The following is a 19,436-nucleotide window of genomic DNA, read 5'->3' as shown; positions in this document are numbered from 1 at the left end:
TTCTGATCTCTGTTCTTTAGTTGCGTGTGGAGGAGTTTTGACCACGCGCCGAGGCACCATCCTGTCTCCGGGTTACCCTGATCCCTATGACAACCACCTCAACTGCGTCTGGAAGGTCTTTGTGCCAGAGGGAACCGGAATACAAGTGAGACCAAATTATATATATATATATATATATATATATATATATATATATATATATATATATATATATATATTTATATCTTCCTAAAAACATTCAAAATCATGATTAGTTCCAGTGAGTTTGGTTACTTAACGCTTGCCAAGAGATAATAATTGTATCAAGGGAATCCTATCATTATCTACTTTGCCTTATTATTGAGCTTCTGAATATTATATTTTTGTCTGTTCTCTGTGATGTCATTAAAAAAAAGGATAGTAATAGTTGATAGTGATATTAAATTAATAGTTTACACAAAATAAAGTAAAAAATACTCACTATTTAATGGTATTTACTCACTTTTTATTGAGTCCAAAGCTCTGTTTGGTTACTTTACTTTCACTTTTGTGAAATGAACACCACTAAACTTGGGAGGGTGAGAAGTGAATTGGATCACGTAGCCGAGTCTGACCCTCCACATTAGCCACAGCGATGGGCTGGGCAGCGCTAACCAGGCTGGCAGAGGTTGCACTAAAGGCATCATCGGATCGATTGCTGACATGCCAGCGGAGGGGCAACTCGGGTGGGGAGTGCTCACCCTGGGAAGTAGAGCGGCCCGAGCTGGAAGGCAGAGTGTCCCAGACTGTCAATCTTTGGTTTTGCACACCCAGAGAGAGAGGAAACTGCTCTTTTATTGAAAATTTGGCAGTGGAATTGTTGTCGATGACATTGACAAAGGAATCGGTCCTCAGACCTCCACCGGGGAAAGAGCAGGTCCCCTTTTCTTCAGGTAACCCATCTCAGGGATGAGATGGTCTGTTTACTTTACTTAACGTTTACCGGACTTAACTTCTCCACTTTGTAGTGTTGCTACATGGCCATAGCATGCAGGACGGAAGCAGCCTGGGACGCCTAGCAGTGTTGGCTTTGGCCGTGAGAGACTCAGATAACCTGCATGCTTCGGATGGGAGTTTAGGTGGACCTCTGCAGGTGCAGTGCACACAAAGATTGACCGCAATAGCACACTCCACCTGATGAATCGCTGCTCCACTGTCTAAGGTGGTAAGAGCGGGAGCACACTAAATCCGGGCGAAAAAAAGGTGCTCTCCGTGCCGTGTTTCACTGTGTACCTCCGGGAAGAAGGGGACGGGGGGTTTGGAAGGTTTTACCTTCTTCTTGCCCCAGATGTAGCACCTATCTAAGCTGTCCAGCTGTGGTGCTGGGGAAAAAGCCATCTCCAGTTCAATGACAAAAGCAGCCCAGGACACCACGGCTAACAAGTCTGATTCCAAATCCGGAGCCTCATTGATAACCTCGGAGGGTGGCAGCGGGTCCAGATCATCATCGGAGCATGTTAACCAGCAGTACTTGTGCTGTACTCGTGCGGTACTCGTGCCTGTCACCTGTGGCGAGGAAACCACTGCATCTTGAAATGCACGGTTGGAACGACACTTTTAAAAAGTCCCGTCTGTGTTGCTCTCTTATCTGCTCTTTTAAAGAAACATCTTTTATTTACCAGTGAAATGCCCAGGGCCCGGTTTTTCAAAAGGTTTAATTCGGATAAAATTGATCCAGATTTAGTAATCCTGTTTTTGCGATCCATGATCACGTAATCCATCTTACTTTTTGAGCCAGTTTTTCAAAGCAACATCGGATTGGATCAATCTGATCCGGATAGGAACTTTTCAGGATCACTAAATCTGGATAACCAGTGCTCAAACAGCATAGGACATCACAATGTAGAACTATAGATATGTAAAGAGCGACAAGTAGTATAGCCAGTGTGGGGCCAATAGAACTTTATTTTTATTTAAAATGAAAACTAAAAAAAATTTAATAATTATTAAAATAATAATAATAATAAATAATAAAAACAAGAAAAACCCCACCCCATCCTCTTTCAGCAGTCCACTCATCTGAGACCTACAACACTCTACATTGAGGATATTTTTAATAAGTTTTAAATATAGATGTAAATCAAAAAAAAAAAAGACTCAATGTCAAAAACTCCACAATAATTTCAGACTTCCTAATCTGATGTGGAGAGACCAGCTTGTCTGAGCGTAGCCTTTAGGAGGCAAATCTCAAGTCATTGGCCTTGGTTTGCTGCAGTTTGGTTAGAGTCAGTTGTTTCTCTGCCAGACGAAGCTGTGCTTCTGCCCTTTCAGTCTCTTTTTGCATTTGTTGAAAGTGATTTAAAAAATCAGCGATTGCCATTCTTTGCAATTTTTTTTTTGTTATTCTGTAATCATTGCATGCATCACTAATAAATATTCTAAAAAGAAAAATATTTTCCATTGTGATGAATATATATATTAATTAGTGACAGAATAAAATTGATTGTTTATGGTCTGTTTTGACAGCTGTTTGGGGGATTATTTTATGAGGCCAAACTCTTTCTACTTTGCTGTAGGCCTATACTGAAAGGCTGAATACGTTAAAGCCTATACTCACTATAGCCTGACAGATAAACAAATAAAATTAAAACCTTATGAATAAATAGTATATCTCGTAAGATACTGCATGATCCAAAAATAGTATTATTTAATACATTTTTTAAGTTATCATTACATTTTGGACATGAAATCCACGCTAAATCCACCCTTCTGATGGGATCAGTTTAATCCAGGTTTTTTGGATCAAAGTGATCCAGATCCTACAAAAAAGGTCTGAAAAACCCAAACTAAAGGTTTGATCCGGATCAAAACCAAGATTGGATTACGTGATCTAATCCGATTACGTAATCCGTTTTTTATTTTGAAAAACCCATTTTCAAGATTTGATCCAATCCCTTATCCAAAATTCTAGTGGATTACTTTTGAAAAACCGGGCCCAGGAGATGGGAAAGGAGTCCACTTTCACTTTCATTCAGGAACATTTCATTCATGCCCCCTGTGACAAACAAGATATTAGATGTGAGGATGAACTGCAGGAAGAGTCTTGTTTTAATGGAATTTGAAACTGCATGCTGTTCATTCATTCATTCATTCATTTTCTTGTCGGCTTAGTCCCTTTATTTATCTGGGGTCGCCACAGCGGAATGAACCGCCAACTTATCCAGCAAGTTTTTACTCAGTGGATGCCCTTCCAGCCGCAATCCATCGCTGGGAAATATCCACACACATATTCACACACACACGCACTCATACACTACGGACAATTTAGCCTACCCAATTCACCTGTACCGCATGTCTTTGGACTGTGGGGGAAAAAGGAGCACCCGGAGGAAACCCACGAAAAGGCAGGGAGAACATGCAAACTCCACACAGAAACGGCAACTGAGCCGAGGTTCGACCCAGCGACCTTCTTGCTGTGAGGCGACAGCATTACCTACTGTGCCACTGCATGCTGTATGGAAAAAAAAAATGTCTGCATTTCTTGATGCAGGGCTCTGTGGTCTTTCACTGACCCGGTAGGTGCAGAGAATAGTATTAAACGTGTGTATAGACTATCCTGTCACAAAATGCGGCGAAAATCCCACACGACCGTAATAGTTTGATTGTGGTGTTTACATGTCTGTACTGCACTTCAATAATGGCACTAAAATCGGCATACTCCATGTCTTCATTTTATTTCTGTTTAGTTTGATTATGACCCTAATCGGATTAAATTAATAAAAAAATTGCTGTTTACGTGGTCGACTCTTAATCAGAGTATTGGCATTATCTTATTAAAATTAGATTATTTGTATCCATGTACACTTACTATTACCACTGTTTAACTTCAGCTTTACACTGTTCATCAAAAGTAAAACTGTGAACATACACAGCAGCAGAATTGTTTATCCCGATACTGCATAAGCTAAACAATATGCAGAATGATTATCATACATAAACTGAATAGGAGAATTTTGTAAATACAGAAAGGACAGCTGAAATATGATTCATCAGGCAAACACATGGAGCAAGCACCGGACCAAATGTTTCTTTAGCATTAGTCATGTTGCTGTTTGATGGAAAACACAGGCTTTGACGTTCAATTGTGATTTCTGCTTGCCTAAATGTTTCTGGGACTGTATTTATATTTGGCATTATCTTTCTCTGCCGTACATGACTCTCAGACTAGAACTGACTTGTGACATATGTAAATTATTGTAAATGTAACACAATTTGAGCAATGTTTATCAGAATATGAGCAGAATACTCAAAAGTTTGGTTATAATTTAAGCATATTTTTAATTTGCATTGCATTTACTGCTTTGTAAATATTAGATAATTAAAAATATATAGATTTTTGTGTTATTTATTTAGTGTTATAATGCATATTGTATATCTGTACATAAACATAAAAATATTTTATTTGTTTGTTTTAGTTTTTACATTATTGACATGTTGTTTACACATATCAGCTTATGGTCACAATATTCATTCATTCATTCATTTTTCTTCAGCTTTGTCCCTTTATTCATTAGTGGTCGGCGCAGCGGAGTAAACTTCCAACTTATCCAGCTGCAACTCAGTACAGGGAAATTGTCATAATATAATATAATATAATATAATATAATATAATATAATATAATATAATATAATATAATATAATATAATATAATATAATATAATATAATATAATAAATATAATAAAATATAATATAATAAATCTAATAAAATAAAATAAAATATAACATAATATAATATAATATAATATAATATATTAAATATAATAAAATATAATATAAAAAAATAAATAAAATAAAATAAAATAAAATAAAATATAATATAATATAATATAATATAATATAATATAATATAATATAATATAATATAATATAATAAATATAATATAATATAATATAATATAATATAATAAATATAATATAGGTCAAAGACATGCATTAAAGGTGAATTTGGTGGGGAAAATTGTCTATAGTGTATGAGTGTGAATGAGTGTGTACGGATGTTTCCCAGTGATGGGTTGCAGCTGGAAGGGCATCCGCTGCGTAAAACATTTGCTGAATAAGTTAGCGGTTCATTCTGCTGTGGTGACCAAATTAATAAAGGGACTAAGCGAAAAAGAAAATGAATGAATAATATAATATAATATAATATAATATAATATAATATAATATAATATAATATAATATAATATAATATAATATAATATAATATAATATAATATAATATAATAAATTATTTACTTTTTTAACTTTGATCAATGTTTATAAAATATAATAACAAAAGTATTTTTGTGACTATCATGTATTTTTAGTGTATTTTTTATAACCATATTATGTAAATACAATATTTATTTATGCTTGTTTGAGTTATTTTACATTAGTTACTGTACATTTACACACAAAGCAGCATAGCATACCATGACAACACGCAACATAACATAACAATATAACACAACGCAATGTAACATAACACCATAATTCCATACCATAAACTAGCACAATATAACACACAATGTAGCGTAATGTAATATAACGTAATGCAACTTAACAACATAAAACAACACACAATGTAGCGTAATGTAATATAACGTAATGCAACTTAACAACATAAAACAACACACAATGTAGCATAATGTGACTTAACATAACAAGAACATGCAATGTAACGTAACGTAACGTAACAACATAACATAACAACGTAACGTAACATAACGTAACAAAACATAACATAACGTAACATAACGTAACAAACAATGCAACATAACGTAACAAAACATAAGACAACATAACAACACAACGTAACGTTATGTAACATAACATAACAAGAACATGCAATGCAACACAACGTAACATAACATACCACACCATAGCATAAATTGACATAATTAGCAACATAATACGCTACATAATACGCAATATAACAACATAACTACCAATGTGACGTAATGTAATGTATTATACCAAGAACACACATTGCAACACAACATAAAGTAACATGACAACATAACTTACCATACTGTAGCATAACGTAACAACACACAAAGCAACCTAACTTAACATAACATTATACAACACACAACATAACATTACAGCACACAACGCAATGTAATATAACGTAACGTATCGTAACAAAATGTAAGGTAAAGTAACGAAATGTAATGTAACAAAACATAATGCAACACAACTTAACAAAAAACAACACAATGTAACGTAACAGCATGTTGCATCGTAACGTAACAACACATATCAAAACAATGTAATGTAACAACAACTCACAACATTAGGTAATGTAACATAACACACAACGTAATTTAATATAACACAATGCAATGTACTGATATGTTACAAAACATTACATAACATAATGTAACTTAACAACATAACTCAACACAACATAATGTAACAAAGCATAGCATAGCACAAATAGTTAGTTTTATATTTAAAAATGTATACATTTACACAAGGTGAATAATTTCTTTTAATTGGCTTAATTCCAATAATCTTAATATCTTTGTCTTCTTTCTTATTTCTTTTCTTCATGTAGATTACGGTTGTGACGTTTTCCACCGAACACAACTGGGACTCGCTGGACTTTTACGATGGCATCGACAGCAATGCACCGAGACTTGGGAGCTATTCTGGTGAGATGAAAGCCATTTGTTGTTCTCTCTAAATGTGATATTGTTTTCTTAATAACCCCAGCACGGCGTGTTGACTTTAATATATTCTGCCAATACAAGCGCCGCTCCGTCATCCCTGCTGTACTTTAACACACTCTAGTCAGTCTGAAGAAACTCAAGGAATCATGTTTGCCAAATAAGACTGTTATTTTATTTTTTTTATTATTATTGTTTTGTTTTGTTTTTTTTGTAAGCTCATACGGCCTGGCTTTCATCTAGAGATTTGTTTTGTCATCCAAAGCGCATCAATATTTGAGCTGTCATGGAATATCATGGATCAACAGCTTTATAAGCTGCAGGAGTAAACCTGAGACTCTGCTGAGGAAGAAGACGATCATATCATATTTCATCAGTCCCAGCTGATTTGAATTATTTTCCGATTTTTTTTTACTTCAAGTATTATTTTTTTTTATTTTGTGTTTTGTTTTGTTTTTTGTTTATTTTTTGTTTGTTTAGTTTTTTATTGTTTTGTTTTATTGTTAGTTTCATTTTGTTTCTTTTCATTTTGTTTTGATTAGTTTTGTTTTTCATTTTAATATGATTTGAATTTTTTATTTTTTTTTGCCATAAAGCACTCAATTTTTGTTTTGTTTTGTTAATGGTTTAGTTTTTTATTTTTTTGTTTTTGTTTAGTTTTTTATTTTTTTGTTTTGTTTTTGTTTTGCCTTTCATTTTGTTTTTCGTTAGTTTTGTTTTGTTTTTTTCATTTCATTTGGTTTTGATTTTAATTATTATTATTATTTTTTGCTATAAAGCACTCAATTTTTTGTTTTGTTTCGTTTTGTTATCCGTTTAGGTTTTTAGTTTTTAGTTTTTGTTTAGTTTTTCATTGTTTTGTTTTGTTTTGTTTTTTACAGCAGATTTTCACCATCCTTTAAATTTTGTATACGTTTTCAAAGATTTTTAATAAAGTATTTTAATAGAGGTTTTAATAGATCAAGGAAATTTACATAGTTTCCTATAATATAATTTTTCTTTCTTCTGTGGAAAGTTATATTTTTTTTAGTTTGGCTGGAATAAAAACAGTAAAACAAAAACAATGTAGTCAATATTATTACTCCCCCTAAGATTTTTAAAAAACACTGTTGTCCACTAACTTTACTATCATCACTGTCAACATAAATACCACTATCCATTAAACAGCATGTGTGTATATACATATATAAACAGCACTTAACTTGAAAATATATATTTTTAATTCTTAAATCTAGAAATATTTTTTAGAAGAATTAAAACTTTACAAGAGGGGTTTATAATTTTCACTTAAATAATAATACATACACAGTTATTTTTATTTTATTTCATTTTATTTTATTTTATTTTATTTTATTTTATTTTATTTCATTTTATTTTATTTTCCACAGTGTGATTTAGTTATTTTTATTAAAAGTTTCCCTTTCTCTTTTTTTACTCTTAGTATATGTTGAAACCCCAGAAAATATCACTGTAACTCTTACAGTGTAACTCTCAACTACACTGCATTGTCCCCCAGAGGGCCCTCAGAAGTCAAAGACAGATTTTAATTATTTGCCACCGTATATCCACACATCACCCGCACAAAGCTAAATAAATATGCTGCTGACCTTACCGGCCGCCAGACAAAGCATTAAATATTGTTGACAGCTTGACGTTTAATCTGCTCGGCAGGACAAATGAAAGATTAAAGCAAGTTATGGTGTGGTGATGCCTCATGCATAAAGAAGGTGAAGACAAAATATGCTTACAAACAGTGTGTGTGTGCGTGTGCGCGTGCGTGTGTCCGCCCGAATTCCCCATCCTCTTAAAGCAGTAAAAGTAATGCCTGACTCTATCCATCACAACCTCTTTAGCACTGAACATCCACAAATAACACATCACTGAGGATCCAGAGCGAATGGAGGTCGCTGCAATACGTCTGATTATTCTTGGGATTTCACTGTGATTGGGTGAAGCCAGGAAAGTTAAAAAAAAAAAAAAATTGTTAAAAATGATACTCAAGTTTATGAACAGATTTCTGTATGCATTTGTTTGGCTTAGTGTACAAGTATGTGGGTGAATAAATAATAAAAAAGCACTTTAGGTTGTGAGAAAAGTGCCTCATGAATTAAATGTATTATTATCATTATAAAAATACTACTACTACTTCTAGTAGTTCATTCATTCATTTTCTTGTCGGCTTAGTCCCTTTATTAATCCGGGGTCATCACAGCAGAATGAACCGCCAACTTATCCAGCAAGTTTTTACACAGTGGATGCCCTTCCAGCCACAACCCATCTCTGGGAAACATCCACACATGCATTCACACACACACACACACACACACACACACACACACACACACACACTACGGACAATTTAGCCTAACCAATTTACCTGTACCACATGTCTTTGGACTGTGGGGGAAACCGGAGCACCCGGAGGAAATCCACGCGATGTAGGGAGAACATGCAAACTCCGCACAGAAACGCCAACTTAGCCAAGGCTCGACCCAGCGATCTTCTTGCTGTGAAGTGACAGCACTACCTACTGCACCACTGCTTCGCCCCTACTTCTAGAAGTAATAATAATTATTATTATTATTTATTTATTTATTTATTTATTTATTTATTTATTTATTTATTTATTTATTTATTTATTTATTTATTTATTTATTATTAATAATAATAATAATAATAACAATAATAATAACACCAACAACAACAACAATATTAATAATAATATTATTAATAATAATAATAATAATAATAATAATAATAATATTGAGTAAAAGTTAAAATGTACTGCCTAATAAAAGTAAAAAAAAAATAGAAAAATATATAAAATAGACAAGAAAAGTTTTACTGGATTTTAAAAGGATACTGCCTTTTATTTGTTTGTTTGTTTGTTTGTTTGTTTGTTTGTTTGTTTGTTTGTTTTTTGAAGCATCAGTAAAATAGTCGATATTTAACTAATTTGGCGTACAGTGTTGATTTAAATACTTTTTGGGGATTTTTAAAATTGCTTTTAGATAATATTTATATTTGTTTAATTATATGTGTATTTTAAATAATAGACTCGTTTGAAAATTCTCGGTTTGTCTGAATTAACTGAATTAATTTTAGTGCAGTTTACATGCAGTTGAAGTCAGAATTATTACCCCACCGCCCACCCCCTTTGATTTTTTTTTTTTTTTTTTTAAATATTTCCCAAATTATGTTTAACGGAGCAGGGATATATATATATATACATAAGTTGTCTATAAGCGGATTACACTGGTAACACTTCCCCCAAATATAAATTTTTTATGATAAAATACATATTTTTAATAAACATTTTTTTTTCATACAGTTAAAAGCAAAGTTAAAAACCTTTGTTTTTTACATCTTGAGATATTCATATTTCTTTTAGTTTGACTTGAAATATTATTAATAATAATAATAATAATAATAATAATAATAATAATAATAATAATAATAATAATAATAAATAATTAAATAAATGCTAAGGTTGGTATAATAAGCCTTTTTAATTTTTTTTTTTCCTTGATTGGCTACAAAAAACAGTACTCAATTACTTTTACTGTAGTATTGAATTGGAGCTGAGTTTAACAGTGCCAGCTGCTCATCAGTAAAGCTAGCGAGCCACTGACAGTGTGTCAGAGCTGAATGACAGCTGTATGGTGGGAATGTCATAGTCTCAGCTGGAGCTGTAGGGAACAATGTGCTCTAATGTCTGTCATGAAAACTAACATTATTTTTAATGCAACTCTCTTTAGGGACCACCATTCCACCCCTGCTGAACACCACATCCAACAACTTGTACCTCACCTTTCAGACTGACATGAGTGTTTCTGGGGCTGGATTTCATCTGGAGTACACAGGTATGAGGACTGTTGACCAATGCACTGACAAGTAGACTCAAAATATACATACAGGTACAATATAAACATGACATTTATGTGTTTATGTAACACATTTTTGTTATAAGCTGTTTTATTACAGTTTTGAGGATATACCTTATTTATCAGTGATTATCTTTTTTTTCAATTAGACTTTAGAAGTATTTAGGTTTTTAAAAAGTCAAAATATTAGGATTTTATTATTATTATTAATATTATTTTAATTATTATTATTATTATTATTATATTATTATTATTATTATTGTTATTATTCTCTTTTAGTTTTTGTCTTTTGAGGGTTTTTTTCTCACAATTTAGAATTTTGTTCAACAATACTGAAAGTAAAGTTTAAATTGCAAGATGTACATATAATGAAAGGTTGTTTTTTTAGGGCTCAATTTAATTTAATTTAATTTAATTTAATTTAATTTAATTTAATTTAATTTATTTAATTTTATTTTATTATTTTTTATGTAAATTAAATTTATTAAAAAATTATTAAATAAAATATAAAAAAATATATTTAAAATAAAACAAAATAATAAAATAAATGAACTAAAAAACTATTAAAATTAAAGTTATATTATAATTTTATTAGGCCGTGAGGCTTTGTCAGTGTCAGTTTATATCTGACAAATCAGAGGCAAAAGGCTCTAATTTGTGATTAAAGTCTCAGAAATTACTATGCAAAATCAGTATTAAAAAATACAATCACAAGCAAAGATAGAAACTGGGAATTGCATTAAACAAATGTAAAAATTGTTAAAAAAAACACCCAAATATAGTCACGATACTGAAGGTGTCAGATTTGCTAAATAATTGCAAACGACTTTTATTCACATCTTGCATTTTAGTACTTTTCTGCTTAAAATTGTAAAATATAAAATTACAGTTGAAAGAAATTAAATTCCTCCATCAAGATAAAAGCATAAAATACTGTTTTTAATCAGTTTGACATTTTTTTTACAGCTGTGAGATCAGACTAAGCCTAATTACTTGTATTTGTGATAAAAAAGTTGTAAATTTAGATATTGATTTTGCATTAAAAAAGTCATAATTATGTTGCATTTAGCTTTTTTATATGTTAATCATGAAGCAAAATACACTATTTAGTTTCCCAAACAAAGACTATTGAAATAAATAAAGCTGTAATAAAGTTTAAATTGAATATGGCTTTGTCTGATTTATAAAACTAGCTAAGATCAGCAAACTATAAACTTTATAGGCATATAGATAAACAAATCTTGTTGCAAAACAAAATAAATTTCAATAATGTAAAGTTTAGTCTACTTTTTTTTTTTTTCTTTTACAGTCTATCCTTCAATTTTGTGCTGGCCAGTTTTATTAATTTGCCTTTATTAAGCTATGGTTTAAACACAATTTGAAAGCAAGATCTCATTATTAATCATTAATTACAACTTAATTTACAGATGTTGACTGAGTTGTTGGGTCCCTTCCACTGACAAAAGAAAACTCTCAATGGTCAACAAAAAGTACTTTTTCTGTTTCAAGTGACCACTGTGAGTTTTCTTTTGTCAATGGACGGATACCAACAATTGTGTTAATGTCTGTAAATATGACTCTTAAAAACTAATATAATATTGCAATTTATATCTTGCAGTTTATGTCTTACAAATCAGTCTCTTTTTTTTGTAATTTTTTTTTCTAATCAGACTGCAAGAACTGTCTGTAAAAATGACTTCAGAGGCTCGACAGAAAAAAATAAAAGTTTGTCAATCCCTGCCACAAATGGCTGACAAATGACTAGAAGTGTGTGATTTATGAAGAGCACAGCGTTTGTCATGACTCATTTGTCTGCCGGGGCTCTTTTGCATCTCACACTGTAAACGGGAATCAATTTCCATTTGTGTTGGAGAACATTCATATCCTGGCAAATAAAGAGACTTTCCTGTGTCCTAAGCAATAGGTTTGGACTCCTGCCCAGAGCCACAGACCCCCGGCAATGGAGTGAAAGTGGGCGACCGCTACTTCGTGGGTGACGTGGTCTCGTTCCACTGTGAACAAGGATACACGCTGAAGGTGGGAAAAATCTGATCATACATAGCAGTTTCCTTCCACCTACTTTATGCAAATTTTAGGATATAGCAAGGCTATTACAGACTTTAGGAGCCAAATATGTGAATGCTTGACCTCCTTTAGTGGACTTTGCTATACTTTTAATATTTATTTATTTTTTATTTATCAATATGTATTTTTTCAATTAAATAAAAACAAGTTCCTCTAAATCTCGCATTAAATTTGTAAAATTGCTAAATTCTGGGTCGACAGCACAAACACAAACATAGCATAATATAACAGTACCTTTTTTCATCCACATACCCTTATTCACATTTTAGAATATTCAGGGTTCCCATGGTCATGGAATTTTGTAGAAGACTATTACAGAGCTTAGGAGCCATATATGAGAATGGCCGACCTCCTTTAGTGGACTTTGCTATTCTGGATACTACTAAAAGCTAGGATATTCTACTAGAAGCTCTGAGTTTTGAGATCTTAAAGAGCTGGTTGAATTGTAGCGAGAAAGAAGGTTGTTTAGATAAACAGGAGCTAGGCCATTGAATGCATTTAATTTTAGAACTTATATTTAATTATCATAATGGAATGGAATGGCTTTAAATTCTACTTTTTTTCCTCATTTATTAACATTTAATTTTTCAATGAAACAAAAAATGCAAGCTTCTCTAAATTTCGCATTAAATTTAGCATTGGGAGAAATATATATATATATATATATATATATATATATATATATATATATATATATATATATATATATATTTTTTTTTTTTTTTTTTTTTTTTTTGTCCATGTCATCAGAAACTTCTTTTGTTTGTCCTCGTACTTTCAATTTTACTCCCTGTTTATTAAAATGAAAAAAAACAAACTCCTCCAAACATAAACATAACTAGTAATAGCTTGATGCTCACTCAAAAAAAAAGTATAATATATATATATATATATATATATATATAAATAAATAAACTTCCCTGACTCTTAAAGTCTGGAATAGAATTCCAATAAAATTTTAGGGTATATATATATATATATATATATATATATATATATATATATATATATATATATATATATATATATATATATATATATATATATATATATATATATATATTATTTTTTTTTTGTCCATGTCATTGACTATCAGAAACTTCTTTTGTTTGTCCTCGTACTTTCAATTTTACTTCCTGTTTATTAAAATGAAAAAAAAGCAAACTCCTCCAAACATAAACATAACTAGTAATAGCTTGATGCTCACTCAAAAAAAAAAAAGTTAAATATAATTATGACACTTTCCACATATGTGACCCTAAACCTAAATAAATCTATAAAATTGCAATATTATTGTTGTTAAAATATTAAGAATACATTAGAATATATTAAACATGGAATATTATAAGACATTTAAATATTAGGTAAATATTGTCTGCCATCTGCCATTAAGAATTTTTGTAAACGTCCTTCTGTAAGTATATTTTATCAAAACGTATTATAGTCATTAGAATATTAAGAATACATTGGAATATTAAAGTACATTAAAATAAGAATATTAAAATATATTATTAGAATATTAGGTAAAGATTATCTTCATGGATTTTGCAAGAATCGTTGTAAATGTCTTTCTGTAGGTACACATAATCAAAACATATTTTTTATTAAAAATATGGATTGCTAAGAAATTAATTTGAACAACTTTAAAAGTGATGTTCTCAATATTATGATTTTTAACCCTCAGGTTGCAGATTTTTAAGTCTTTCTCAAATATTATTATATCCATTCAACCCATACCTCAATAGAAATCCTATTTATTCAGCTTTCAGATTATGTATATATCTCTATATTTCCAAAAACTGACCCTTATGACTGGATTTGTGATTCTGGGTTTCATATTTGAATGATGTTATTTAAATTTAATGTAGTCAGTTTGAACTGTAGAGCAAAGTTAATTCTGAGCCAATCAGAGCAAATTGCTTTCAGTTGAATGTTGTGAATTTAAATTGAGCACATTGTCACTAGTTCATCGGGAAGATCTTAAAACATCTAATCTTTGTGCAATCAGAATGTTCAAACTCCTCCAGTTCAAATCTAACTAAAGTATTTATATTAACATTTATATGTAAGGTTTGAGCTGAGCAAGTAAAAAGAGACCGATCTCAGACCTGGCAGTAGCAAAATAACCGCTCATTGACTCAACAAACAGGAATTATTGATTATTATTTCCAGAACAAGTGAACTCCAAGTCTTTTTTTTAACTTAAAGTGTTAATTACTTTTGTTGTCAGCATTTTTCTTTAATGCACTCTCACACAAAGCATGCTGGGAACCACACATCTTCACATATTTTCAAGAATTGTTTTTGAGTGCTCTCAGCTTCTGATGTTCAAAGACATTTGCATTCAATTTTTTGCTCTACGTTTTTGTCACTTTGTTGCTGATGTAATTGGTTGTGCAATAAACAGTTGACTTTCAAAAATTCTTTCAGGAGACTGACATTCAATCAAAAGGTGCTTGTTCCGTTACCAGCACTTACATGTCCCAGGGGCTGATTTTTACGACAGTCACATTAAAATGTCTTTTTTCTTATGACTTCATTTATTTTTTGCTGCTTTTATAATACTTTTTTATGTGGGCAGGTTATTGGTTTTTCCTCTTGTGCCAGACTCTGACTTTTGATCTTAAATGATGAAAATGCATCATTCAGTAATAATATTAATAACTTTATTTTCAATAATGTTAATCTAAAACTGAAGTGAAATTTGCTGCAGCTCGTACAAAAATGCATTTCTGTAGCAAAATGATGCATAAATGGTAAACTGATAAATAAAATGGTAGCTTAGATGATAATATTTAAGATGGATGGATGGATGCATGAAATGACTAATAGGTGGTTAGAATAATGGATAGATTGATGGATGAATTGAATGATGGATGGATGGATGGATGAATGGATGGATAAATGAAGTGACTGATGGGTGGATAGATTGATGGATGGATGGACGGAAGGATGAAATATCTGATGGTTGGATAGAATGATGGATGGATGGATGGATGGATGGATGTAGTGACGGATGGATGGATGGATGGATGGATGGATAGATGGTTGGATTGATGAAATGCCTGATGAATGCATAGAATAATGGATGGATGCATGGGTGGATGAAATGACTGATGGGTGGATAGAATAATGAATGGATGGATGGAGTAACTGATGGGTAGGATGGATGGATGGATAAAAGAGCAACTGATAGGTGTATATAAGGATGAATGGGCAAATAGATGAATATACAGATATATAGATGGATGATGGATGGATGGACGGATGGATGGATAGATGGATGGCTAGAGTGACATGGGTGAATAGAATGATGGCTGGATGGATGGATGGATGGATGGATGGATAGGTGGATGGACGCATATACAGATAGATGGATGGATGTATGAATAAATGGATGGATGGCTAGAGCGACTGATGGGTGGATAAAAAAATGATGTGTGGGTAGATGGACGCATAGCAGATGAATGAATGGATGGATGGAGCAACTGATGGATGGATGGACAGATGGATGGATGAATGAATGAATGGATGGATGGATGGATGGATGGATGGATGGATGGATGGAGCGACTGATGGGTGGATAGAATGATGGATGGATGGATGAATGAATGAATGGATGGATGGATGGATGGATGGATGGATGGAGCGACTGATGGGTGGATAGAATGATGGATGGATGGATGGATGAATGAATGGATGGATGGATGGATGGAGTGACTGATGGGTGGATAGAATGATGGATGGATGGATGGATGGATGGATGGATGGATGGATGGATGGATGGATGGCCAGAGCAACTGATGGGTGGATAGATATGCACATTTTTTGTCATGTATTAAATAATTTTTTTTAACATAACAAAAATGACAGAATTAATCTTCCATGTTTGGCATTTTTATGGGCAAACTATCCAAAGAAAAAAAGTTTATTTCTAAGAAGACCAAAAGTGCCAGTAGTTGAAGAAGCACCTTGAAGTTCAGCGTTTGATTTCCTCTTCCTCTTTGTGCTTTATTAGATTCATTCACGGTGCCAGGGCTTTGTTATTTTTGCCCTCACGTCGTACGTTGAAGAGCACGCTGAATGATACATTTCCTATGAGTGATTCATCTTTCTTGGGAATTGGTGAGAGCTTCTTGGAAAAGTCAATATCTTTCTTCATTTCCACTCGTTGCAGGGAAGTGCATATATAACCTGCATGCCGGGGCCTGTCAGGAGATGGAACTACCCAGCGCCGCTCTGTCTCGGTATGCTTTATCTGCACTCATTTCTCCCTGTTTGGCCTTTTATATGTGAGCGTTGCCACTGCTCTGCTTCTATTCAACTCAAGTTTATTTCTATAGTGCTGTTTACAATATAATTTCAAAGCAGCTTTAAAAAAAAAAAGAGATCATGATTCTACCTTACCATTAAGCGTAATGTGGTTTTCAGAGGTCACTGTATTAAAGTAATATCCATACAGTGATCATGCAGGGACAATTGATGTTAAAAAGAGATTAAATTGACTTCAAAAACAGGTCAAACATTCAATCAAACTGACTTCAAAACACTGATGTCCAACTGACATTCATGCTCTGGTTCTGAATTCTCGACCAGCCATAATTACGGCACAACCTTAATGGAATAAAAACCAAACTGATTATTCTTTAAGCTTAAAAATACTAATGTAAAATGGATTTTGTATCTCTATTTCTCTCACACACATACACACACAAACACTTGTATAGCTATCTTTATGGGGACTTCCCATAGACATAATTATTTTATACTTTACAAACTGTATGTTCTCTCTCCCTTCTCTAATCCTACACCTAAACACGAGCTTCACTGGAAGCAATCTGCATGTTTACATTTTCAAAATACTTTATTCTGTGGGATTTATTCAACACTGTCTCTAAGTTTTTGCTTTAGTGGCTAATTTGTATGAATTTTTACTATTTCATTTGTATATTTTAGTACGATCTGCTCATTCCCCAATGACGATTGTGATTGGGGTGGGGCTTGGTGCCACGCGTACTTTTAATTAGCGTATATTTTTGCATGACTGATCTCATATAAATTCGTACGAATTAGCCACTAAACTGACAAAACATAAAATAGTAACATTTTCTTGTGAGATCAGGCTGGATTTATGAGCTGTTTTACTGTAGTAAACCAAAACAAATTTCCACACAAGATCATAATTTACAGCTATTGCTGTACTATACTATACTATACTATACTATACTATACTATACTATACTATACTATACTATAGTATACTACTCTACATTCGTTTTATTAGGTACACCTGTCTAACTGCTCGTTAAAGCAATTTTCTAATCAGCCGAGCACTTGGCAGCAAGTCAATGCATGTAGACATGGTCAAGACGATCTGCTGCAGTCAAACTGAGCATAGTTGTTTGTACCAGACGGGCTGGTCTGAGTAATTCAGAAACTGCTGATCTACTGGGATTTTCATGCACAACCATGTCTAGAGTTTCAGACAATGGTCCGAAAAAGAGAAAATATTCAGTTAGCGGCAGTTCTGTGGGCGCAATTGCCTTGTTAATGCCAAAGGTCAGAGGAGAATGGCCAGACTGGTTCCAGCTGATACAAAAGCAACATTAACTCAAAGGTAATGTGTTACAACCAAGGTATATAGAACCTTGAGGCGGATGGGCTACAGCAGCACAAGACCTTCAGGTGCCACTTCTGTCAGTTAAGAACAGGAAACTGAGACAACAATTGGCACAGGCTCACCAAAGCTGGACAATAGAAGATTGGAAAAACATTGCCTGGTTAGATGAGTCTCGATTTCTGCTGCAAAAACAACATGAAAGCTTGAATCAATCCTGCCTTGTATCAACGGTTCAGGCTGGTGGTGGTGGTGTAATGGTGTGGGGTTGTTTTCTTGGCACACTTTGGGCTCATTAGTACCAATTGAGCATCGTGTCAAGGTCACAGCCTACGTGAGTATTGTTGCTGACCATGTCCATCAGTTTATGACCACAGTTGACCCATCTTCTGATGGGTACTTCCAGCAAGTTAACGCGCCATGTCACAAAGCATGCATCATCTCAGACTGGTTTCTTGTACATGACAATGAGTTTACTGTACTCAAATAGTCTACACAGTCACCATAACTCAATCCAGTAGAGCACTTTTGGGATGTGGTAGAACAAAAGGTTTGCATCATGGATGTGCAGCCAACAAATTTGCTGCAACTGCGTGATGCTATCATGTCAATATGGAGCAAAATCTCAGGAATATTTCCAGTACCTTGTTGAATCTATGCCACGAAGGATTAAGGCATTTCTGAAGGCAACCCAGTACTAGTAAGGTGTAACTAATAAAGTGGCTGGTGAGTGTATACTATATACTATACTATACTACACTACACTACACTACACTACACTACACTACACTACACTATACTATACTATACTATACTACACTACACTATACTATACTATACTATAAAAGGTATGCTGTAAAAAAAAAAGTTTACGTCATTTTTCTAGTCCAAATATCTAAAAAATTCTAAAATCAAACATTCTCAGGTTAAATAAAAAAACATTGTCTTGCTTTTAGAAATAAGTCAAAATTAAAGTTATTTTCCATTAAAAATTTAGTTTTTTTTTTCTTAAGCAAGAAAAATAATCTTATTTTCAAAGCAAAATACAAGTCTCTTTAGTAACATTGGAAAATGGAAATGGAAATAAATGCATGCTGTACTGTACCGAAACATACCGCTCAATGGAAATGCACTTCCATAAGTGCAGCTGAAATTTGACAATGCAAAACCTGCAAAATAG

The 19,436-nt window shown here is 32.7% G+C and overlaps 1 protein-coding gene across 5 annotated transcripts in view; it reads left to right on the top strand.

Moving 5' to 3' along the window:
- The window catches only part of csmd3a (CUB and Sushi multiple domains 3a), a 598,216-nt gene that overhangs the window by 367,247 nt on the left and 211,533 nt on the right, over positions 1-19,436 (top strand). For 3 of the 5 annotated variants that reach the window (XM_068214256.2, XM_021467030.3, XM_073926748.1), the window contains 5 exons: positions 21-145; positions 6,559-6,655; positions 10,429-10,533; positions 12,473-12,591; positions 16,817-16,886. In XM_068214256.2, the coding sequence (XP_068070357.1) occupies positions 21-145; positions 6,559-6,655; positions 10,429-10,533; positions 12,473-12,591; positions 16,817-16,886 (516 nt within the window). The remainder of the gene's footprint in view (positions 1-20; positions 146-6,558; positions 6,656-10,428; positions 10,534-12,472; positions 12,592-16,816; positions 16,887-19,436) is intronic. The other 2 variants (XM_068214255.2, XM_073926749.1) reach the window with 1 other exon arrangement.

Source organism: Danio rerio, chromosome 16 (genome assembly GCF_049306965.1).
Source record: "Danio rerio strain Tuebingen ecotype United States chromosome 16, GRCz12tu, whole genome shotgun sequence".
NCBI classification, from domain to species: Eukaryota; Metazoa; Chordata; class Actinopteri; order Cypriniformes; family Danionidae; genus Danio; species Danio rerio.
The sequence above is the reverse complement of the archived record's forward strand: the minus strand, read 5'-3'. Positions and strand labels throughout refer to the sequence as shown.